At 43.1% G+C, this 25,561-nt stretch overlaps 1 protein-coding gene across 7 annotated transcripts in view; it reads left to right on the top strand.

Annotated features, from left to right (window-relative positions):
* Window positions 1–25,561, top strand: part of LRRC7 (leucine rich repeat containing 7) — a 172,999-nt gene that overhangs the window by 118,145 nt on the left and 29,293 nt on the right. For 6 of the 7 annotated variants that reach the window (XR_012633655.1, XR_012633656.1, XM_074905989.1 and 3 more), the window contains exons 11-16: window positions 97–226; window positions 625–740; window positions 9,713–9,782; window positions 11,678–11,777; window positions 12,493–12,617; window positions 17,498–17,698. Coding sequence is in view for 5 of the 7 variants with exons in the window: in XM_074905989.1 (XP_074762090.1) it covers window positions 97–226; window positions 625–740; window positions 9,713–9,782; window positions 11,678–11,777; window positions 12,493–12,617; window positions 17,498–17,698 (742 nt within the window). In the remaining 2 variants the exon portion in view is untranslated. The remainder of the gene's footprint in view (window positions 1–96; window positions 227–624; window positions 741–9,712; window positions 9,783–11,677; window positions 11,778–12,492; window positions 12,618–17,497; window positions 17,699–25,561) is intronic. The other variant, XM_074905991.1, reaches the window with a different exon arrangement.

Below are 25,561 nucleotides of genomic sequence, written 5' to 3'. Positions count from 1 at the left end.
ATTGTGCGATGCTTTAAAGCTTTCAAAGGTTTTAGATTGTTAATTTTTGTTATCTAGTCCTTGTATAGCATCTAACAAGTGTATTTACAATTTCAGTTTGTCTTTATTAGAAGAATTTGACTGCAGCTGTAATGAGTTGGAGTCCTTGCCTTCTACCATCGGCTACCTTCATAACCTGAGGACGTTGGCTGTGGATGAGAATTTCCTTCCTGAACTGCCCCGAGAAGTGAGAAGCTGATTCTGTTTTGAAATTACAGATTGAAATGTTTTGTGGTAGACCCAAGATTTCACCCCTGCTCAGGAAAAGTACCTGTTAAAGCAATTGTTTCTGCATGATGTGGAAGACCAAATCTTTCTTACAGGCTCAGTAGTAAAATTCACTCAGTAAATGAGTGAATTCGTGTAAAGGTGAGAGTGTCACTCAGAAGAGTAGTGGAGGGAACCTGAGGCGTCTCCCTGATGTTACTGACAAAGGGAGGACTTTATTTTTCTAACTGAATTCTGTATCTTCTGCTTTTTGTCACTTGCAGTAAAAACAGAATTTGGCCACCTCCTAACATGAAAAGCGGTAATAAATTTTATCACAGTAGGTATCCTAACATCTTTGGGTTTTCATTCCTATAGATTGGAAGCTGTAAAAACGTAACGGTGATGTCTCTGCGCTCTAACAAGCTCGAATTTCTTCCCGATGAAATTGGTCAGATGCAGAAGCTGAGAGTGTTAAATCTGAGCGATAACAGGTACAGTCCACATGATTTTTCAAAACCATTATAAGAATTTATTTTTTTAAAAAAATTAAACTATTATTTTTAGGAATTTGTGAAAATACATTTATATAAAATATATTTTAAATAGCTTTATTTAAACTGTTTAAACTATAAGGAAAAATTGTTGATTTTTTTTTTTTAAATCTTCATGGTTTGGTCTTAGTTCTACTGACATCCAAAGACAAACTTGGCCAAGATCTGGATATTAGTGTTTTAATAGATTAAAACCTGTTTACTTCTTTTATCTCCCGCTGTTTCCATGTGGAAGTGTGATATTTGGCTTTACAACTGTGTATAACTTTGTAATATTTAATGATTTAAAATATGTGACAAGCTGATATATAGGATATCATTAAATGTGAGCACACTAGCATGTTACCCTGCCTCCGCTGAAATCAAAAGAAAATTTTCTGTTTCCTTCTGCAGAACAAAGGTTTTGTCAAAACCCCAAATTCTTCTGTTCTTATGCACGTGACTGTTCCTCTGAGAAACGCAGTGCTTAAAATGAACATTTCTCAATACCTGTCCTGTGCTGCCATAGGCATCAGAAAAGACTGACTTTTCCTCGAGATTTATACATGTGTATGTTCCAAGAACATGTTAATTTTCAGTATAACCACAGAAATACAAGTTTTCTGGGTAGTACAACATATGGTGTGTGAATACCATTTTGTTTCCAGTAATTATCTTCCATGCTCAGTAAAAATTAGCAGAAGGACTTTCCACATCTGTGTCTGATTTACTGTCAGCAGTTTCACTGTTGAAATTAAGGTTGAGCATAAAATGTAAAATGAAGTCATGTAGAAATATATTTGTTTCAAATTACTCAATCGTTAGATGATTTTCCACATTGCAATGGTGTATCATAAAATACATTACGTACGGACCAGAATGTAAAGTTAGGCTTAACTCTAGTTTGTGTTGGAACTGTGCAAGTCCCAGAACCAAACTTGGGGTCTCTTGGCCGTGGGTTTCAGGTTCCAGTGCTCTCCCAGGGCAGGGAGTACTCTCCCATCACTGTGGCACCGCAGCAGCGTTCCTCTGTGCTTCCATCTGCGCAGGTAGAGCCTGACGCAGTGTTTCAGGAACACTTTCAGAATCACTCCAGCTGGCATTCGTGCCCCTAGCTTCCCTCTGCTGTTCCTGCAGCCTGTCCTGGCGCCGTTTGGTTCCAGTGTATGGTGAGCTTGAGTACCTCAGCAATAGAGATGAGAGAAACACGGTGGGTTTTCAGATGGACGTTTCTTGGGGGCTGTTCCAGCGGGGTGCTGCTCAGGCAGCTGGGGTGGCACACGGGAGGAGGCACAGAGGAGTGGGGAGGCAACAGGACAGCGCCGGTGCGGGGCCTGGGGAGCTGGGGGAGCTGGGGGAGCTGCAGCTGCAGGGTGCCTTGCCTGGCACATCAAACCAAGCCGACTGGATCCCTGCCCCCTCTTAAACCTGTAATTCTGCAATGAGCTTGTGTTGAGGAAGCAGAAAACTAGTGAGGGTTTTTGATGGGTTTTTTTCCCTTTTATTTGCCAAGTTACTTTTCAGCCAGGTCAGCTGCTGATTTCAAGCCCAGGACTTCATGTGTAATTACTGAGCTGAGGGCTGTCGCTGAGGTGAGAGGGGGAAGAGCAGGCAGGGTTCCTGCCCGAGCTGACCTGACATCTGGCTGCTACCAAAACAGCAGTCCTGCTGACCGAAGACTTCCATTTTCCACTGAAAATGGAAGAAATTCTCATTCTTCTTGTCGTGTTCAGAGTATGACACTCCTCATTGTCTGTTTGCTCCCCATGGGGCTGGCAAACACCAGCACCGGCTCGAGGTGAAGAGCTGCTGTGAGCAGGGCCAGCGAGCAGGGCCTTTGCCTCTTGAGGGGGGAAGCTTTTCTCAAAGTCAGCCTGGAAAGCTGTGCAGCGAGTTGTAAGCTTTGCAGAACTAGTGGGAGAGCACAGAGTAGACTGGGAGAGAGAGGAACTGACTCAGACTGTAGACCTTCAGCCTTTGAACCTGGCTGGATTGTCTCATTACTTTTCTGGAGAGGCCTGGGGAGGAAACTTTTCCTCCTTTGTTGGTATCAATTCTGGCTGAGGTTAAATGTTGCCCTGCTGAGACACTGTGATAATGCTTTTGTTGTGGAACTTCCCATCTTCATGAAACTAAAAAGTGTCAGTGTTTTGGCACCAAAGAGTTTGGACAAAGTTCAGATACCATCTTAATGTTGGATTTTTTATTTTTATTTTTTTTTACTTTTCTGTTTTCCCATTTTTGCATTCACCTTAAAATTAAGGCAATATCCATTCTGTCTTTGAATGAGTCCACATGTATGTGCTGATAAGGAGCATACTTGGGCTCCGCTTCTTGCTAGGACCCTTTCCATGTTACCACAGATTTTGCCCCTCTACATTTCCTCCTTCAGATGTGACAGAGGAGGTAGAGCACACCAGCTCTTTTCCTGGATATTTCCTGGAGCCACTGGGAGAAGAGACACAGAGAGGCGAGCAGAGCAGGAAGTCGATTCTAGAGCCAAGGGGTCAGTGTGTGTGCTTCACCCGATGGTGATGGGCCTCTGGGTCCTGGGCTCCGGGTCAGCCTGGCAGGAGGCCTGTGGGGTCCTGGCCCTGCAGGTGCCTCTAAGGCAGCCCCGTTCCACCAAACCCTGCTAATGCAGCCTTTGTGGCAGGGAAGCTCCGACTTCTGCTCCAATATTCTGAGGAGCAGCTGTTACTCTCTGTACTACATAACAAACGGGGACGGACTGTACATAGGATCACATATTCTGTCAGAATTTGTCTGGTCAGTCCTTTATGACTTTCTCCTCCTGACGCCAGAGAGAATTTCACGTCCGTTCTGGCAGGTGTGCAGTTGCTCAGCACCTGTGCACGTTACTTTCCTTGCGGAGGGAACAGACCCTGTTGCTGTGACTGTCAACCCCTGCTGGTCATCACGGTGTGAAGGTTTACAAAGGGAGCACAGTCTTCCAGTGGGATGTCCACTGCAGGTTCATCCCAGTGAATGATGCCTCAAGGTCATCTTTTTCTACTTTGTCACATACCAGATTTCACATCTGGCATCTACAACTGTGACTAAATGGTGCATTTGTGTATCCGTTAACCTCCTACGCTGTTGCCTTTATCCCAGTGACTTCTCTGCTAGTAGTCGGGCTACAAAAGTGTTTACCGAGAGATGCCCTTTTGCCACCAAAAACGTTCATTGTGGACATGCTCCTCATGGCATGGGGAGTGTTCTGGCTCAGGGCACACAGAGTACAGGGGTGTTGGTGCCTTTGAACTTGCCTTGCCAGAGTGCCTGGAAAATTGCTCTCTGAAAGGTCACGCACACGTGGAGCAATGGACAGCTGTGGTGTGCCGTGGAAGGAGGAAGGGAGGAGCTCTCCCTCCCTTGCATTATCTGGAGCTTGTCTGGCTATCAAAGTTAGAAACATTTGGGGAGATTTGGTCTAAAATCCTGACTGGATGTCTTTCAGGAAGGAGGCAAACCTGACATAGACCTCTTTGCCGCTCAGGCTAGTGGGAATCTCAGATTTTTGTGAGTTGACACATTTTACTCAAAGGTGGGTCAGTGCTTGGAGTCCCTCTCTAGTGCATTTTTAATACTATAGTTTCAGCTACTACAGACTTACACTCTTGTTCCATGTCTTCTGAAGGCCCTCATCGCTGTAAGATGGACCTTGCTGATCTTAATTGACCAGAAGCTGTTTCAGTTCCAGGACTTCCTTCAAATACTCATGTTAGAATTCCATTTTAACCGGGGAATTAGACTCCAGTTTTTCTTTCCCATGCCGTACACTCTAAGTCTAGATCTACACTTCTCACCTCCATAGCTGGGAGTCCTCTCTCCTTTTATCTTTAGGGCTTCAACCCTTTTCTACCCTGTTAGAGGCTCTTCGTCCCTGGGAAATGCAGTATTCGGTTGTCTCCGCACAATAAAAGGCAGTGATGGGTCGAATCCTGACTTGCTCTCAGATTGCTAAGGTGGAGTCTAACACGAGGGCTAGTGTGCAGCTGAGCAGAGCTTAGGTGTCTTCACCTTCTCTAGTCAGGAAAGTTGTCACTCCGAATACTCGCTGTGCAGCTGCCTGGAGATCCATCCTTGCCTTTGCCGGGCATAACGCTGTCTCCAGTGCTTCAAGAACCAGTGCGGCATTTGATAAAGTAGCTGTGCAATCACTACGTGCATGAGAGATACCGAGACCTCCGCCACGTAACGAGTCAGTGGGGGTAGCTGCTTGCCTTCAGTCACTGTTAAGAGTACACATGGGATTCATTCAAAGCACAAAAGATGTCTTACCAGTAACCGGTGTTCTTCACAATGTGTAGTCCACATATACATTTGTCTTCCATCTGCTTCTCCTCTCTCCTCAGAGTCCTTCCAGGTATGAGTCCTGTGATTGAGAGGTAGAATTGTTAGAATGTACATTTGGGCTACACTTCTCAAAGAGCATCGGTTACTGGTAAGTAACCTTTCTTTTAGTTTTAGATTATTCTTAAAGAAGAGCTGAAAGAATCATCACCTTTCTGTATTTACACTGCTGCTTCTGTCCTGGGGTCAGAATGCAATTACTGCTCTGGATTTCACCCACAGAAGTTAGAGGAAAAAAGGGCCTAAGATTATGTGATCCATTCAAAAAAAAGTCTGTTCCCTGGTGTACCTTTTCTTTTTCTGGCTAGACATTTAATTATATGGTATTGCTCATAGCCAAAGAGGTAATTACAGCTGACCATGCGTATCCACAAGTGGTTTTGTGAACAGCACGTTGATGCGTTAATATGAATCACGTTCTTTTAAACTTTTCACACTCTGAAAGCCCTATAGTTAGCAATTTGCTGAGAGTTTCCTTGAAGAACTGTCACAAATAGCAGCTGTCTCTGGCTTGACCGACTGACTGTAATGCTCCTTGTTATGAGTAACTTTCAACATGTTTTGACATCAGTTTCGCACATTTGGGTTATGATTTGAAAATTCTTTCTGAATATCACCAAAGTATAATATATGCATCCATGAATCTAGGAAGTGTTCCCCTAGGTGTTTGGCAAGCTCTTTGTACGTTATATTACTCAAACTAATAACCACTAGAAACTCTTCCCATACTCTGAGGGTGCTTACTTAGGGCATAACAAAACCAGAGTTTAGTACCTGCTACAAATATGTAGTGGGTTATTTTACAAAACTAAGAGGAAAAAAAAATATTAACAAAAAAGTTAAATTTATGTCTGTCAGGATGCTTACAATAAAAGCAAAGACCACCTGTGCCCCATACAACTCCTCAAGTACCAAGATTTGATATTTTTTTGTGTTTAAACAGTATCAGTGACGTTTTCTCTGATTTTCGCGTGTTCCATGACTAATATTCATTAGCTTACTCTTAAATTATTTAGCCCTTAATAATCTAACCAATTACACAAAAGGTGTAGTCTAGGATGAATACTGGAAGGAATTATTCTAAAGCCCTCATTCCAGAATGGGCTGCCCTGTACCTGTGGTACAACGCTTAGGGGTGTCACTTCAGAAAGCGTCCTGGTTTTGCTTTAGTTTGGTTTTATTCACCTGAGGAACTTCAGGGGAAATTTCTCCTTTTTTTTTTTTTTTTTTTCTTTTTTTCTTCTTCTCATAAGAAAACTTTTTCTTTGTGAAAATGAAACACTATAAAAAGAACATCTGCATTTCATGCTTTTCCAAACTAATACTGTGGATAGCTGTTTTCCTGAAAAACCAGTTGGTGCTTCAGGGTTTGCCTTAAAAGAAATATTTGTGTTAATAACTTCTAAATTTGCCAATGACATACATGATTTTACCTGTAATTTAATCTAATCCATATGAATACAGGTAATCTCTATAGCACTGAGAGGTTTTTTTAATCTGGCTATCGCATTTTCAGCTCCTTTTACAAATCATTGTAAGAGATTGCAAACGGAAGATGTTAGTGATTAAAAAATTGCACAGGAATGAAACTGTTGTGCAGTCAAGAAAGCACGTGCAGTGGGTGGCTGCCAGTTGTTAGAACTAGTGTGATTGCTCTGAAGATTCAGAGATCCTCTTTGCCCAGACGTCGCATCTCTGGATGCCCTTCAGCTGATGCCCGAGGGCTGGAAGCGGGCTCTAGGGCTGTCTGTCTCTTAGGCCTAGTCCCAGTCCTGACTGCTGGGCCGCAGCTGCTCCAGAACAGTCAGCAGCACCTTCCACTAGAGAATGGCCTCATGCAAAGGGTGTTTATTCAGGCCAAGCGGTAAGAGGAAGTCATTTTGGTACAGCATCGTTTGCCTGTGGATTGTAAGTTCATTTAATTCAACCATCTTCTTAATTACCTTTCTATACACCAAGTAAAGGTTCATCTAGTAGTGTGAATAAATTTTCCCTTAGATTTATAAAAACAATTACATATGTAGTTTTCCAAACTGTCTAGTGAGAAATTTAAGCATAAAAGAAGAGTTCTCTATTGACTGGCACAGCCATAAACAACATTTCTTTGTACTGCTGTCTGGTCGCAGTCCTGTATTAGATCAGTGGAAGCAGTGCAGATTAAGCACTTTTTTCAATTACTGATGAATAGTTTTCTCTTCAGAGGCGACCAAATCCTTTACTGAGGATGATGTGAGGTAGTTCTTTGAAATCAACAGAGTTATACTGATTTACACCAACTAGAATCTGGCCTATAGCGTGCAGGAAGTAATCAGCCTACATCCATGCGTATCTAATATTTGAGATCCTTTGTAGTTGTAGTATACCCTTATTTTGACTGATGAAGCTAGAAAAAAATGTATATGTTTATGTTTCATGGTTAAACTAATACAGTGTAAGTGACAATTACCATGGGCCTCGCTCTGGAAGTGGGTGTAATGCAAAATCACTTGGTGATTCAGTTGTTCATGAAAGTTGGAGTGTTTGCCTGTGCATTGTTAGTCCAGATGAAGGAGAAATTTAAAAAAAACCTTGCAAAAACAAATTGCAATTAGAAAAAGAGGCTGAAAATTGGTTGAAATTTTTCAAAAAACAGTAATAATTTTGGGTGCCTCCATTCTTTGATCTTTAATTTGAGATTTTTTTTCTTTTAAAGACTCCTTAAAATCGACCCTTTTCAGATATTTAAAAAACAGGTATCCAGGCTTAGTGGCAAAGAACAATTAAAAATAACAGCTTCTGTGTTTTGTTTGAATGTGGAATTGGGAAGCCAGCTGGGGAGATCCCCTCGCCACCCGTTCGTTGTAAGCATGCTTGCCAGCTTTGCTTCGCCCTTTGATGCACAGTGCTCAGCTCGAGTGCATTGGAGACACCACCCGTAACCCCCTGCAGGCAGAGGTTTCTCGGTCGTTTTGAATCTTACATTACAGGTACTGAATCCAAAAGGGTAAAGAAATAAAGGTATCACTTGAAAAGCAAAAAGTTCTTCTCTTTTTATAGAGAGAATAAAACATCTGGATAAAACACTGTTTAAGAATCTTTATGCCAACTATTAAAATTTAAACTTGTAACGTTAATTTATAAAGCATGTCGTAAACTGCACTATTCCACGCTGCAGTATTCATTTTATAAGACAGGAATGAAAACTAAATTTCAGGTAGTTTAGGCACTCCTTACTTACGGCATTAATTCTAGGTTTAAACATGCAAAACCGCTCTCTATCTGTAGAGGCATTTCATTGGAGATTATGTCATGGCACACTCTGAACGTGTGTACATTCATGTCAGTTTATTTCACTTTTATATACAAGTCGTTTTTAGTATCAGGCATTCTTATTAAAACCTTGAAAATGTGTTAATTGCAGTAAGTACACACTGCTTTCTGAAAGAACACGATTTGTAATGGTAATGACTTTGTGGCAAAAATATATCCAAAATAATCCCATAAGGGATACACTTCGAAAGCGCTGCGTGGAGGCAGTGGTACAAAAGCTTGTGAGGTGCCTATCCCCCAGAAACACAGGGAGATTTTGAATATGAAGATGTCTGTAGGAGTGTTGTGGTTGTTTGCTGGTGGAGGGGCAGAGGATTCCTGCGGGGGGGTGCCGTGGGGTGCGGGGCCTGCCAGTGAGTGCCTGTCTCCATCCGGGCTGTGAGGGAGCACAGCCGGCAGAGCCTTTCCCTCCTCGGTATGGGGCGCTCTGACTCGCTCAGGAAAGGGCTTTTCCTCTTTCTTTTTGTTAAATCACACTCGGATTTTGTCTCTGTAGACAGTCCTTTGGTCAGTCCATTTCTCCCTACAGTCCTCCAGGCCCTTAACCTTCCGTAACACAAAGATGGGAGGATAGGGGTGCGGTGAGGACCGCCCTCTCGTGTGGGCACAGACTGGAAAGTGAAAATAATATGTTCAGAATTAGTGGGAAAAACATGAGTGAAGTTGCCACAAGTAACTAGGCATCATTTCCCCGTTCCCACATTCAGATCACTTTTAGGAAATGCGGTTACATGTATAATGAAAATGTGAATTTTTCAGTGCTTCATTTAATTTTCATTTAGGTACACTATGAATATGTACATTATTTTAATCTTTTTTCCTAACATTTCTGAAAAATGAATTTTTAATCATCTTAGAGTACTTCTGTTCCAAAACTTAAATGTCCAATGAAAGGATTTCCGTTAGCTACACTGAAAACTATCACACCTTTCCTTTAAGTTTCCCTGGGACCAAAATTTCTGCTGTTTTCTGTGTTATAAGCTGTAACTTTGGTTACATTACAGCCAAGGCAAAATATTGTTGCTTCCTTAGTACCTTTAGGGTATGATGTCAGTAGCTTTAGGTTCCAGATGTGACACTTAATGTGGAATGCCCTTAATAAAATATTAGATTTTAGTAAAGAGTGAGAGAAAATAAAGATATTAAATTCCAGCATTTTCAGTATGATCAAGATAAACATGGTACACACAAATCTTTAAAAGAAACTATTGTGAAAATGAATGATTCATGTTGTAATGATAATTTTGATAATATTGTATCATTTACAGGCTGAAGAATTTACCATTCACTTTTACTAAACTTAAAGAACTGGCAGCTCTATGGCTTTCTGACAACCAGGTAATGATTTTCACTATTCATATTTTCTTTAGTTACTGGGGGTCTTAGCAAGGGCCGTAAATGAAACCTGTAATTTAATACATGACTGTAGGAGAATTTTGCTCCCAGTCCAGCTTTATACTTTCATATCAAGGAATAGATTCTTCTGGCTGTTATTTATTAACTTGGAGAGATTGATCCCCTTTGCAGGATTTATTACTTGCACCTAGCTAAGCTTCTGATTCCTTACAAAAGTAGTAAAGTATCAAGAGAATATTTTGTAATGGAAGACGTAAGACACTGTTATCAAACTTCTTATTAGTTTGTCCCATCCTTTAGTCCATCTATGCCTCTGTTCTTGTCATCTTCTCTTTTCTGGTCCATGCTTCCATTCCTGCATATTTTAAACTCCATTAAAGTCAGTGGGAGTTTAAACATGTAAAAGATGCACCAGAACTCTTAGTCTTATTTGGAGAAAATTCTCATTTAAGTTCCTTTTAAATTTAAGTATGGCTTTCTTTGTTCCAGGGGGTTTGGTTTCACTACTATATATTCTTCAGGATTCTATTTTAGCACAGATTATGTAACATGAACACTGAGAAATGTAACAGTTCAGCCAGAATCTCAGCACTAAAATAAGTCTCGATCTTTTCCAGGATTGGTGGATAGAATAATTTTGCACTTCCTTAATTTAACTCTAAATGGAGAAAAAACTCCATTTGTACAATGTTAGAAATGTTTGACATACCTAACAGGTTTTATTAATCTCAATAAATCCTCATCTTTCTCACTTTGCAATACTGCCCTTGGTCAGATATTGTCCCTCTTTAACTGAAGTTGATGAGGATAATTCTTCAGGGGCCAGTTATCGTGCTACTGGAAATGGATCCACCCTCTTACCCAGATGAGAGAGGGCAGGCGCCGGGGTGCCAGAGCTGCCTGTCTGCAGGGGACGGTGTGTCCGGACGGGGAGCAGAGCCCTGCCTGCCTGCCTGCCCTGCCTGCCCGGGGCAGCGGCCTGCAGCCGGGCTCTTGCCTCCAGAGGTGCCGGGTGGGCTCCCTGGTGGCTCCTGCCAGCGCCTGCCCTCCGGCCCTGCCCTCGGATCGTGGCAGAGCCACGGGCCGTGCAGCCGCTAGATACACACTGGTACGTGCTTATTGCACCCCTCCTCAGACGGGCTTTTTACTTTTACAGCTAAGCAAAAGGTTTGAGAGCTGAAGGGAGGAGAGACAAAGTGTCAGGAATAAGAGGAAACGAGCAAATTTTAATGCATTAAATGAGAATTCTCATTTTTTTCACTCTGTTTTTCATTAAAAAAATACCATTACGTGACTTTTTTAAGCATTTTGACTTTCCTAGGGAATGGCATAGGTTAATTCCTATTCTGTGAGCTGTGACAGTCACTCCTAGATGCCACATTAGAGCAAAACAATAATAAAAAAATGATCAGTTGAAGTAAAACACAACGGTAGCATCTGAATATTCAGAGTGCCACCATGTAAATTCTCAAGTATCTGGCACCAGGTTTACCCTCAGATGAACTAACAACTACGGTGAATTTACTCCTGGTTAGCCCTGGCTTAAGGTAGATCACAGCCACAATGTGGGTGTTTTAACTGTGTAGTTGCAGCTCGGTTCTGCTCATCCTTTAGCTTCCTCACTAGCATGACTCCGAACATGCACTGTTTCTGATATTTAGTGTTCTTCTCTTGATCCTGGTAGGAATCTCAGAAGTGAGGAATGGGAGAGGAGGCATTTCCACCACATTAAAACTTGTTTTGGTCCACAGAGAGATTTATTTTCATACAGAATGTTAATTAATCTTCTATTTTCTATTTACAAATTGCTAAAGTCCCGTCTCGGTTAACACCCGTGCTCTGAGTTAACAGTTGTCTGTTTTGCCTTTCCTGTGCAGTCCAAGGCTCTCATTCCACTGCAAACCGAGGCTCACCCAGAAACAAAGCAGAGAGTACTGACTAACTACATGTTTCCCCAGCAACCCCGCAGTGATGAAGGTAAAACGCCAGCAGCAGCTCCTGCAGAGGCAGGAGCAGTGCTTGCCTCGATAGTGGAGGGGCCAACAGCGGGAGGGGGAGGAAGGGCTTTCAGGTGTGTTCTGTGGGCCAGCGTCTCCCCTGACACCTGAAGCCAGCGGTGCGCGTGTAACCGTCTGTGTTTGGTCACAGGCAAAGGAATCCTCTTCGCGCATCCATTATTCTCAGGCCATCAGGTTTACGTTTTCTTAAACATTTTCGGAAGAATGGCTTTGTATAAACAGTTTGAACCTGGGAATTGAGTGTGCGTGGGACAGAGGTCGTAGGAAGTGCCCTGGTGCCGTGCAGACAGGCTGTTGGCCAGAGCCAGCTCACCCTGCAGAGACACCGAGCCCGGCCGGGCGAGCCGGGGCTGGGCCGGCTCCTGGGCACGTGAGGCTCAGACTCTGAGCCTGGCAGAAGGAGGGTTTGGCTCCTCGCACAGTGCGCTAAGATAGTTTTTGTACCCTGCGCCACTCCAGATCTGCCCCATTGCTTCCCATCACTCTCATTTCAGTTTTAACATCAAACTCCTTAATGGTTTATCAGTTACTGCTCTCAGTGCCCCCTCAACAGTTTTAAAACAATGACCCAAGATTACAGGATCAAGAATATGTCTTTTTAGATCATTTCCAGTCTTCTGCTGAGGGCACTAATTACTTGTTCTTGTGCGTTGCTGTTTGCAATTCAACTGTAGATTTCCAGTCAGACAGTGATAGTTTTAACCCTACTTTATGGGAGGAGCAGAGACAGCAACGTATGACTGTTGCCTTTGAATTTGAAGAGAAAAAGGAGGAGGAGGAAAATGCAGGGAAAGTTAAGGTAAGTTCTATTTGATTTATTCTGGTATTCATATATTATGGACAGGGTCCGATTTCCAGATCTCGAATGGAACTATTTTTGTGTTCTAAATACCCAGAAAGTACTCGTCACCGTGTGTCAGGTCCAGCCGTTGAGGAAGTAGGGCAGATCTGTGCTCCCTGGAGGACACGTTACCAGTTTCTGCTTTTGCTGCTGTCTAGAAGGCAAAACTTTGACTTCGTGAGTCAGTTCAGGGCCACAACCCTAATGTGGGGTTCCTGCTGTGGCAGGTGCTTTGTCACAAAGACAGAATTAACACAGAATGTTGGGAGACTTAAAATTAATGTCCAGCCACATAATTCTTTAGAAATTCTTCGATCACCCAGGGGGTTCTGTATTCCTCTCAAAGTGGAAGTCAGTTCCAGGGGTTCCACAGGAACGTGCAGTGGAGAGGGTATCTCTCATCAGTTTTGTAACCTACCAAAACTGAAGATCAGAACATGAATAACCTCACCCATTTATCTGAAATTTTAATATAATTCCAGAGTTTTCAGTTGAGCCCTTAACTGGTTTCGGTGTTAGAAGGGTATTGTCAGGACCATCTTTGTTTACGTGGCATGAAAATTTCTATTTCTTGAATGACATAAAGGAATTATCCCAGATCAAACACTTAAACACTGCAAATTCTTTAACTGTTGTAGGATACCCAACATAAAATGTATTGCCAGAGACAAAAATCATGTGTGAAGATATAAATCATATCTTTTAAAATTAATGATACTATCATTAATAGCTAATTAACATTTCTGTTTAGATCTGCTGTGAAATTTTGGGTTTTTCTTTTTAGTATTTTCCCCAATTAGGGGTTTTCTTTTAGCTCTTGTAACCAGAGACAAGGGGCTCTGCTGCTTCAGCGAAATAGAAAATGAAGTCAAAAGGCAAGCTTTGCCTCACAATAAATAGATTAAACTGAAAATTTACCCCAGGTGAATCGCAGGTTTATGGATCATATATGGAAAACAGAGCACCTGGGAGAGGTTGATATTGTTCCCCCACTGTTTTAACCGGGGGTAACACGGCTGTCCGAATGTGCAAACCAACTGAAATGTTAGCAGAGAACTGGATATCAGTTTCTGAGATCACAGAAGAATTTAATCGTATTATATGTTGTTTGCAAGCATTATTTTAAATATTGAGATGTAACATATGAATTGTATCACTTAGCCATTTTGGGTTGAATCCATTTCAGAACGCTGTGAGTGATTGAGACAAGTATCTCCTGTGAGTAACCTGTTCTAGTATTAAAATCAAATCCTTCAGCCGCTGAGCGCGGCTCCTGTAGCTCAGTTCCAGTGCTGCCATCTGCTGTGTGGGAAACGGGGAGGCCAGCCAAGGCCCAGTGCCGCATTTTGAGGTTTCCTGGAAACAGCACTTCACAGAAATAGCTGCCCCGTGCCCCTGCTGCGGGCACGCGTCTCTGGGTGCTGCGGTGCCAGGCCCCGGCGCGCCGCAGCGGGGCCGTTGGGGGTGCGGGGGGCGCCCTGGGCAGCCCAGGGGCTGGGGGCTCATCCCCGGCGGGCGCTGCCGAGCCCGCGGGCTGTGGTGGGGGGCCGGGGGGGCTCTGCTGCAGCCACAGCCCCCGGCAGCAGGAGAGGGGCCGGGCAGCCTGCGGCCAGCGCAGCGAGCGCTCTGTGCCGGGGGCTCCACCTCTCCAGAGCGGTTTGGCTTAGCCGCCCCAAGGTCAAGGCAGTCCTTGTCCTTTGTATCACTGCTCCTCAGCTGGGCGAGAGGCCAACACCAAAACGCATCTCCTGGGGTTCTTCCTTACCTGGTCTCCCTCTCATCCGCAGGGAGCGAGCGGGTACAAACCAGGGTCGGACTATGTGAGTCTGTCTGCAGGAGATTCCTCTGCTCCCATATGCAATGCCATGTTCCTCTCCGCCATAATGATCCTAACGTCTTCTCATCAGACCAAACAGGAGATTTTGCAGCTGATGCTGCATTTATTGCTTATGTAGAGAAGAATTATTAAATGAAAAGCTAAGCAGGGAGCTAGGAGCTGATCAGATATTTCCTCCTGCCTGTGTACCCTGAAGAGGGCATCTCTCCTCTCTCGTATCGCAGTGTGCGTACACCAGATACCCATAAATACCCGTAGTTTGTAAAAACCAAAAGTCGAGAAATAATACCCTTCAAACCTGGGTAGTCTTGCCAGGCTGTGAAAGGAAAAGGTTTCCTACTGAAGGTGTGTATGGGCTTTTTTCCCTATCGTGGAAAACCACCTTTATGCCCAAGCCATGTAAAAATGAGCTCAAGTTCAATTACTGTTAATAAGATAATAGAAGTGTTTATTTGCATCCTTTTGGTATGTCCATGCTTTTTCCTAGTAACGCCAATTAATTTCTGTATATGAACGACCACAGAAGTGTTGTAAAGCGTTGAGTGAACTGTTCACCAGCCTGGGTTTAGGTGCATGCCCGTGAACTGGAAGCTGATTGCTGGAACCTTTTGAGAACTCAGTGTGTGCCAGTCCCTCCGTGTGTTGCAGCAGGGCTTGGGCAGCTTTTAGCACGTACGTGTTCAGCTGTTTCACCAGACCTTTATGGGATGGATAGGAAGGTTACCTTATCAGTAGGCAGTAGCCACAAACATTGGTAGTGTTGTATAAAAGCATACGTGGTTTTCAATTCTTGTCATACTTAAAATTGAACTCTAAGCCAACTATATGTTAAACTAGATTTGGTAATTTAGATTGTTCGGTAACTTCTTCCATCAAGAATTTTGAACTTTGAAAATTGCCTTTTCAGGGTGATGTAGCATTAAACATAGAAGAATTGTATTGAGAGGGAGTACAGATTTCCTGTTAGATCAGTGATGAACATATCTGCATTCCAGTGGGTATCACCTACCACAGCTGCCAGCATTTTTGCTGTTTAATGTTATTACTCAGTGATACGAAACTCTTGCTGAAATCCCTGTCTATGACTTGTCTATCTCATGAGAGTCTGTTAGTTAATTTTTCCTTGACTAGTACTTTGCAAGGATTTGCTCTATGACTTGGCTTTTAGCTACGTTTGTCTGCAGACCTTACACTTAAATCATGGTCTGAATTTTGTGAAAAAGCAATTGCCTAATTAGGCCACATCTAAATACGATTTCTTTCAACCGTAAATCAACCAGAGCTTTAGTAATGCTTTACAGACTTACTTTATTTTTTCTGTTTAAATTCTTTATTGACATATGACATCATAGTCATACATTTTAACGTTTTATGTTAAAGTCATGTCAGAATCTATTATCCGTAATGTTTATTCTATTGTGGTTGAGAATTGTATGCTAGTATTTCATACAGTTTTATTTTCCAAATCGATCATGTTTTTGCTTCTAAAATATTCCTATCATGTTCATTTGAATCCAAAATTACATTTTTCCTACTCGTTAGGAGTTTCCAATCCAACCGCTCTAATAGTGAGCTATTGAAAGTCCTCTCCCTTTGCTCACCTCACGTACGCAATGAGGGAAATGCTTCCAGACACTTACTACATGGTAAATGTGGAGTAATCTCAAATTTCACAGCCTCACAATCGGGAATGGTTTTTCTGACACACACAGCTTGCGCTGGGAGCTGTCATTTTACTCCATGGACGGATTTTCTTGCGTTTCCACTCGAAATTCCGGCCCAAAGAGCGCGGCAGGCTCGTGTCTGGTGGCTGTTCCGTGCCCTCAGCGGTGGGCTCGCCGCTCCTCAGGGCCCCTTTCGGGTTCACCCCGTGACTCCCACGGGTGGGGCTTGAGCCACAGTCAGCTCTCGCAGCTGGGCCGAAGGCGGCGGAGGCAGGGCAGGAGGTGCTCCGGGGGGGAGAGGGCCCTGTGCTGAGGGGAGCATCTGCCCCGGCCAGGCTCCAGGGACAGACCCTGCACGGCCCGGGCAGCCTTGCCGAGGTCGTGCCTTGTTGGGATGAGGCGTGCAGCTCTCCTGACGGCGTGCCCCGGTGCTCAGCGCGCAAAATACATCCCTAGTGCAGCAGAGGAGGTGTAAGGGGAGGTCAGCATCCTGTGTGTTCTCCTTCCTGCTTGGATCATTCCCGACGGGGTCACTTGCTGCTCCATCTCCTCAGAGCAGTTTGCTGATAGTGTAATGTGCAAGGTGATGTCATCCATGAGCCTCCTCAGCCACTCCTCCCTCAACCCTGAGATTTTGTAGAATTGTCTCCAAATTAGGATTGCTTCGGACTTGGGAAATACAGTGTTTCTCTGCTTCTGAGTGAGAAAAACGATAAACTTAAAACATGGAGGTTTCTAGAAAATCTGTGGGTCTGTCAGTCAGTTGAAGTACAATTCAGTGTCACTTAGGGTGGTTTTTCTGTAGTGGTTTGAGCCTGTTCTCCTGTATTTTCTGTATAAGAAAAGAGTAAAACACACTTGAGTGCATGTACGTACGTTATACATCTCAAAGAGCAAATAGCTCCCAGTAGATCAAATTCTGTTCCGAGCTGCCGTAGATGATTCAGATTAAATCAGTACACTGAACATAGCTAAATTAATTCTGCATTTACACCAGCATTGTTTTGAAAAAGTGTGATTTAATGTGTCAGTACTCTCAAACAAAGTGTAGCATTAAAATACAATACTCTCACAGGGTGAAAGATAGGCTTATAGGGAACCATTCCCATCCATTACTTTATGTCACTGAAGTTCCATTATAGGTTGACACAGTGTAACTGAGAGCAAATTTCAGTCCAAAAATCCATGAAGATAGCTCTGTGTAACACATTACCTCAAATAGATTAATTGAAAATTTGAGGAATTTGCACTTAGCCATAGTACTGTAAACCATGGTTTTAGTTTGCATGCTGTTTTCATTTTGTATTTGTGCTTTAATTCTTTTTATGAATGTTCAGGTTGAAATAAATCTAAAACGTTATCCCACTCCATACCCGGAGGATTTAAAGAATATGGTAAAATCAGTTCAAAATCTGGTGGGCAAAACAAGCCATGGAGTACGGCCTGAGAACTCAACACCAACTGCGAACAGTGAACAAACTGTGAAAGAAAAGTATGAGCACAAGTGGCCCATGGCACCAAAGGAGATTTCAGTGGAGGTAATGTAAAAGGATCGTTGTTCCTCTCAAGAGTTCGAGATGGGCTTTTAACATAACTCCATCTAATGATATTCTGCATCTGCTGTGAACTTCATACCTAATAGTTTCTAGTTTCGTTCCATAAAGTTAATTTAGTTTTATATTGAGTTGCTGTTTTTCCCAATACTGTTGAGTTTATCGGACTGAAGTTTTGGTTTTAAAATCTACGTAGATCTGAATTCTGGTGTTAATATATACAAGCACTCTACTAAATTTTGATGATATGAGAGACTTGCATATTAGCAGGAGAACGGACCTGACCACAATTTACATCTCAGACTTAAGTAAGTGTATTTCCACATCAAATATATTAATGACAGATCAGTTTGTTGTGTCTGACCCTACCATGCCATTAGGTTCTGCTGCTTCTGGTCGCGTTACGTGTAGGCGAGAGCCAATTCACCTTGTCAGAAGTGAGTGAAGTCAGCAGGGGTGGTTCGTCGACTGCAGGGAGCTTTAGATCAGGCACCCCCGGAATAGCAGCTTGCAGGGAGTTGCAGACTCTGGCCCTTACATGTTTCCCAGAAGCGGATCAGAATGTGCAGTAACCAAATCTTCCTCTGGAACACGCATGCAGTCACTGGAAGGTAGATTCCTAAACACTGCAGTCTCCTGCAAGGCTGTCGCAAGTAGCTGAAGCTTGGTCTCAGAGGGCATCTACTCATTAACATTCACGCTAACGACTTACTTTGTGCAGGCACACTTTATAAATAAGGGAAATCTTGTACCTTAGCAGTACGTACTGATAGTGTATAACCTTGGACAGATCTACAATGCCAGCATTCTTGAAAATCTTTGATGCCTTAATGTTCAAAAGAAAGAAATGAGGGAAAAAAAAAAATCCCGTTATCTTTTCATTCCTTTGTTATTTAAAATGACGATAAATTGATTGTCCTTGAAGTATCCCTGTCTCTGGCTAGTCGTGCATGCGTGAATTTTTCTTCCTCGATTTTCCATATCCTTAACTCGGATGGGCTGTTCTTACATATTCAGCAGTCACTGTAGCTGCTCCGCCAGTACTGTGTGTTTTATTTCCAGGTAAACATTTTCATTTCTTAAAAACAAAAAACCCACAAAAGTTTTTTCTTAAGCTGGCTTCAGAAGACTTTCTAGGCACAGTTTTGAGTGGTACTTCAAGCTAAAATATTTAAGTTAAATCATTCATGTTTTTATCTAAATTGGAAATCTTAAATTCCACCATTATTCCTTTTTACTCATTAAATTCTTTCTTACCATGTAAATCTGGCCTTTGAACCAACTTACATCCCATGAGATGAGTATTGACATGTTCTCCTGTTGTTGCTGAATACATATAATTTATTTGGGATCATCTAACTTTGGAACTTGAATATCTGCTGGTTTGAATTATCCCTCCTGTGAACACACACACGTTACGTAACTGGAATTTGAATCGGTGTTGTCTGAAGACATTAGGGGTTCGGTCTTGTGGCTGTGCCTGGGGATGCAGGCTTCAGAAATAGGTGGCTGTACTGGTTTAGCTGCTGTTACACTAAATGTTAAGTTGTTAAACTAAAATGTTAACATCCCAGTTAACTCAGCCCCAGCAGAGCCCTGTGAGTATGCAGAGCCCCGTGACGCCTCCTTTGGGGAGGTATAAGGAAAGAGCAAATGGCAGCAACCCCCTTAAATACTCGTGTGACCACATACTGTGTTCTAACACAGAAAAAGGCGCAGATGAGTTTCATTCATTCTCTGATAAAATTGCATTCACTTCTGCAACAGAAAAATAATATCTAGTTTTTCTGTGAATGTACATGAACTGTTAACTGCATGACAGAAGACATTCTGTAAGAGTCGTTGAATTGCTGAAGACCCTGTGGTAATTCCTGAAGTGCAATTAAATAATGTGGTTGCAATTTCCTAGCTAATTTTCTACCCCAAGCAACTGACATGAGCGCATGACTCTTTCCATCTTATCAGTGAAGGTGTATTTTTCATCTTCTATTATTATAATAGTGAAGATGGTGGAGGTTTTTCAGATTTTAATTTCCCTAGTACGTAGTCAAGACTAGTAACACAACTGTCTTGTCAGCTAAAGAAGAGAAAGCAAGTGTTCCTGTTGTTCATGCGACTAATGACACGTGAAGGTTTGATGGCTGTAAAGCAGGGTGAGGTATACATTTTCCTCTTTTCAGCTTCCTGCATGAAGATAAGAGATACGGGAAACTGTAGAAAAGGTGCGAATGATTTTGTGAATAATACTACCATGATTTCAGCTGTAACACGTTAAATAAAACATAATTAAGCTCCGTTTGCTTTTCAGATAATTAGGAGACATGATCTCAAGCCTCAAGTTAAAATACAGTTTGAAAATGCAGGTGTGTTCTGATGTAGATTTAGACTGAAGACAGTTTCTAATAACAAGGTAATTTAATTTCAGGTGCAGTGCTCACTTTTTCATCCTCAGAGGCCGGATAAGCTGGTTTCTTTTCTGATCTCTTTTGGGTTTTCTGCCAGTTAATTTACACGTCTCTTCACAAAACTGTTTCTAAATAATCAAAGGGAGCATCTGAATGAAATAAGTAACAAGCTCCATTTCAAATCCCCTGTATCGTCCTCCACCTTCAGTAATAATAAGCAAACAAGTTCTTAATTAATCATCAATTAAAATAAACCTCTTCATTGTCCTGCTTCATTCTGAACGATGTGCATTTTGGACCAAAGCAAGTCCGAGATCACTTGGTGTGTCGTGTAGCCTTTCTGTGAGAAACAGTGAGAAATACCACAGATCGGCAATTAAGATCTTTATAGTTAATATTCTCAATATGTATGGACTGACAAATAAACTAGAAATACTTCTATATAACCCTCAGCCTTGGATTAAAAAACATCTTTTCTAGTCCAACCTGCAGCATTCCATCCTTTGGGTTAGTTCCTAGCGGGTTTATGAATGCTGTGTAAAAAGGAGTGTTATTCTTTGAGTGGTCTGGTGCAGGTGCAGATGCTCGTGTAACATCTAGAAAAATACCAGCTCAGCTGTACCGGATCTTCCGAGCCCTTCATCTCATCTCAGCCAAACGAAGACCTCGATCCTTTTAACTTCTGACTTTGTTACTGTGTGGGTTTGGGTTGGGGTTTTTTGGGGTGGGTAGGGGTAGAGAAGAGGGTTCTTTTTGTTTTGTTTTTAGTGAAAGTTTCAGAGACTCTGAAAAGATCATCTTGCCTTTCCAGAAAGACTTAGACTTTTATTTCCCCCAGGATGCCTGGCTTCAGTTGATTCAGTGGCTGTGTCTGTTGTGGGAGCTGTTTTCCACTAATGAGATGCACAATGACAGTCTCTCCTCGGTGGGAGAGGAATGTTTGCTAAAGATTCTTGGTTTGTATCTGCTTTAAGCCCATACCGTGATGGGCTCTATGCAACAGAATTAGCTGTATTTTACCAGGAGTCAGAAACGTCTTCATTATAGAGTTTTGGGTTTCTCCATGGCACAAAAAATCTTTACTGAGGTTATGACCTTGGTGTCTTCTTGTCAAAGGAGAAAGGAGGTAACGAGTTATTCATCTGGAGGTCTGACTCACAGGAGACTTTTCTTCAGGTAGGGTGTCAAGTGTCCTAGAGTTCATTCTGAGTTACTTTGACTCCTGCCTGACCTCATCCAAGTGTCTGGATTGGAGGGGCATTTTTCAGGGCTGCCTCCAAGATAAAGCCTGCCTTCCGTAAAACCGGTCCGACAGGTCACTGGCCCCCTGAGGCTGCTGCTCTGTCTGGCCCCGCCGGCGCGAGGCCCGGGAGGGGCAGTGTTCCCTGTCGGCGCGGCCCTCTGCGCAGACGGGCGCGCCGGGCAGGCCTGCTTTGTGCCTAGGGACCAGGAGGTGGCTTCTGTGCAGAAGGCCTGGGACTCCTGGCAGCAGCCTCGGTGAGAGCGTGCAGCTGGGCCCGTTGCTGCCTAGGCAGGGAGCAGAGACAGGAGAGCCCAGGGAGTGCGATTCACCTGTCAGGGTGTTGTAACTCAGGGCAGCACTGAGAATTCTGTCCTCACGCTGAAGACCACATAGAGCTGGACCAGGGCCTGTCTGTGGTTTTAACTGAGGAGGATGTTAGAAGGTCTCCCATCCTCTGCAGTACATGACTGACAACTGCTTGGATAAACATCTGCAGTTTGGCTTTGCAGCATCCTGACTGTAGCAGCTAACAGGTCTAGCCATTTGAGGTTAAACCACTGGAAATGGAAATTTTCATCCTAAAACACATCTTTGTAGACTGGAGGTCTCTAACTTTGGTTTCTTTGGTGATGGGTAGTTCTGGTCGGTGCTTGGATGCATCCCCTTGGCTGCATTTCTGACCACCTGAACAGGGAAGCTGAACGCTGGCGTTCCTCCAGCTGCTTGCCGCTCCACTGCCCCGCAAGGCAGGGACGTGTGGCAGAAACAAGCCTTACGTCCTACCTGCAGGGGACGACTTTCTCCAGGATCTGCTATGCCTTTCCATGCGGAGTCCCAAAAGCGACCTCTGCCCCAGTCTGTTCCTCACGTACTTAGGCCTCTGTTGAAAGCTCTGTCATACGTGTGAGCGCGCCTGCTGCAGCCGGAAGGCGGGGGCTCAGTGCCCGAGGGTTGTGCTGGCTGCTCTGTCACCGCTGCACACGGGAACTCTGACAGGGTTCCTTCGTTCTCCCACTTTCAGGTTCCGTATCCACATTCAGAAGTTTTCCTTCCTCCAGTTCACTTGTATTCACCCCCTGCCTGGGACACCCAGTAGCTCTAAGGGTTCTGAAACTGGCCTTTCTGCAGCTGCCACTGCAGCCGGAGGAGTGGGAGAGGTTTAGGAGCTGGTGGAGGATCCTCCACTCCCCTCTCTGCCGGGATGATCCATGGTTTGGGGTGACTCAGTGCACTCCTGGATTGGCGACTGAATTTTATTCAGATCACTCTGACAGCTGCTAACTTAGACAGCAACACACCCAGAACCGTGACTGCCTTTCACATGCGGAGCTTCAGGTAAAATTTGCTTTGTGATTTTGTCAGGAGACTATTTGGTGGGACTTTGAAACCGCTGCCATGCAGATCCGAGAGGTGGAAGTACTGCCGCGTTCTGTGGGTACGTGGCTCAGTGGATTTTGTTACAAAACCACGCCACTAACTGATTCTTGGGAAAGTAGCCTCACTTTGTCTTGCTTTTCCCTAGGGATATTCCAAGGGCTGCACCTTCTGTGATCTCCCTTATTCTTTCATCAAAAGTTCTAGTAAAATACGGACTGAGTAACATTTGCCACAATCCCTTTATTTCTTCTCCATTTCTTTATGGCCAGCTTGTCATTCTTTAGACGGACCTGGCCTTCTCCAGGTTAGAAGTGCTGCCAACCCTCCCCACACATTAATTGTTCCTCTGGAACAGATCCATGCCTCTGCCTTGTGCGTGCTGCGTCTGCCCCGAGCCCTGCTCTGCTCTCTGCGGGGGCTTCATACTCTTTGCAAGCAGACTCTTTAAGAGTTAGGTTATTTTAAAAATTCCATCTCTCCAGATTATAATTTAATGTTCTTGTGCTGTCAGCATGAATAATTGGTGATATTTCTCTTTCCCGGTTATTTTAATGCTTTTTACCACATATTTTCTCTTGGGAAACACCATATTTTTCTGTTCTCTACCTATATCTTTCTCTGATTAGTCCTGAGGAATAAGTTCTGACACAACACAGTTTCATTTATCTCTTCCCTTTGTTCTTGTAATTGGTCCTATTAATAATACTTCTTTTTTCCTGTTAGTGGCTTTTTTGTTCTTGGACTTGTAAGTCCTCTTAAACAGAGTAGAATTAAATGGAGTATGATTTTGTTTTTTTACAACATATTTCACTTTAATGGCATATTCACAAATGCCAGACTAGTTCTTTCAAAAGTGTATTGATATTTTTATTTGAATAGGGGCTAAAAAAAAAAAAAAGTATAACATAGAAACCTTCATAAAATCATGCGCTTGAAATAAAAACCTGGTTCATCATTATGTCAAAAATTGAACTGCTAGTTCTAATCATCTTACAGCAAGAAGTTTTTTTTTAAGCTTAGAACTTTTGGAAGTTTCATGGCATGGTATTGGGATTCTAGGTTTAAGATAGAGAAAATAAAGAATTCCAGAAGAGCCACGTGTCTGATACAGACAACACTCATAAATAACCTCTGGATATCCCAGAGAGGAATGAGAGCATAGGAAAAGCTCAGAGGTACAAGAAACTTAGCATACACCATGCTCCAGAGGTGGAGAATTTCACAGTCGGTGAATACTGTGCACTTTTTTGTTTCTCAAAAAATGGTTTTGCATAAGTTTGTTACACTGCACTAAAAAATGATTGTGCTGCACTGGAAAAATGCCGTTGCTCTGTTGTTGGCTCTAAGTTGTACGTATGTCACTACTGTTACGTAAGAAAGACCGTCCACAACAAGGGATCTCTGCGTGTGAATAGTTTAAAGTCTTGAGTGTATCACACCGTCTAAGAATCCGTATGTAGCTCTGTTTGCTTAGATGTTAGCACTGAGGGGGTTAATGAAATGGGCTGTGAGGATACCTGCTCTTTGCTGATTCGGTGTGGTGTTACCTCCAGTAGAACACCCAGTGCAGAAGGATTAAAATAGATGTCGTGTAAATATAATTTTACACTTCAAGGATAGGTCACATGGCAAATGCTTCTCTGTTTCCACTGTAGCTACAAAAAGGAGTTAGTGGAGAGTAGACCTCTGAAAGTTTTCTCCTTATAAATAGAAGTAAATTTTAAAAATACTGTAGCATTTTACTAATGTGGGCTTGGTTTTGGTACTCCATTTTAAATTGCTTCTCTAAATATTACATCTCTTCCCTGTATTGACTTCACTGTGCAAAATCACTGGAGTACCTTTAACAGCAAAATGTCAGGGTACAGAGATCCCATAGTGACTCCATCAGTGTAAGTTCCCTCCTAAATATATTTGTCCTAACCATTTCCTTCCTTATTTATACTACTAATTACCGATTTTCTCCTAATATCCCTCAGAAACTTCCTATTTTTACTAGACACTCTCCTTCTCCAGCTCCCACCCTCTTTATGAAATCACAGCTCATCCTCTCACTTCCAAGACGATGCATGTTTCTCGTACCCCTCTCGTACCCGCAGGGATCTTGAGGCGTTGGCACAACGTTCCAGTGGTGCGGTGCCCACCTCCACCCGTTCCCTTTCCATCACATTTCCCTGAGCCCGGCACCAGCACCCACGGCGAGGGTTTCCCCTAGGGCTCGCTCTTCTGGCTGCCTTTCCCTAAGTCCCCTCCCGAGGGCAGGGTTCCCCCAGTGTCACCCCCTAGCCCCTCTCCCCAGGACACCCATCTTCAGGTCAGCGTCTTATTTCTGAACTTCCTCCCGGGGATAAGAAATCCCACTGATTGGTGTCTTCATTCCCAGCGAGCTATCCTATGAGCCTGATTTAAATGTCCTCATTTATAGTATCTCTAAGACTACATCTCGCTTGCTTTCCACTTTTGAACTCATGTTATTTTCAGTATATGTCCTGTTGCCAGCTAGAACAGCAAACCAGTTGTGCAGGGCAGTCTTTGGAGGTCAAGATTTGCCGAACTCTCAGTGAGAAGTTTATGAAATTTGAATCATTTTAATTTAGAAAAAAACTCTTTAGAGACAAATTAATTTTAATTAAACATAGCTATAGGGACAGCTGAATCTGTGGAAGGACTTGTACCACGAATGAATGAATGAGGAATACTTACTCCTGAAATAAGAAGTAATTGTTTATTCTAAATTTTTATTTATTTCTACTGGCAGCTTGCATTTTTGTGACCTTTACTTCATCAAAAGCGTTTACATGGCCTTGATGTATCTTGCAAGTT

Source organism: Athene noctua, chromosome 5 (assembly GCF_965140245.1).
Source record: "Athene noctua chromosome 5, bAthNoc1.hap1.1, whole genome shotgun sequence".
NCBI classification, from domain to species: domain Eukaryota; kingdom Metazoa; phylum Chordata; class Aves; order Strigiformes; family Strigidae; genus Athene; species Athene noctua.
Note: the sequence above shows the minus strand (reverse complement) of the source record. Positions and strands in the feature narration are given on the sequence as shown.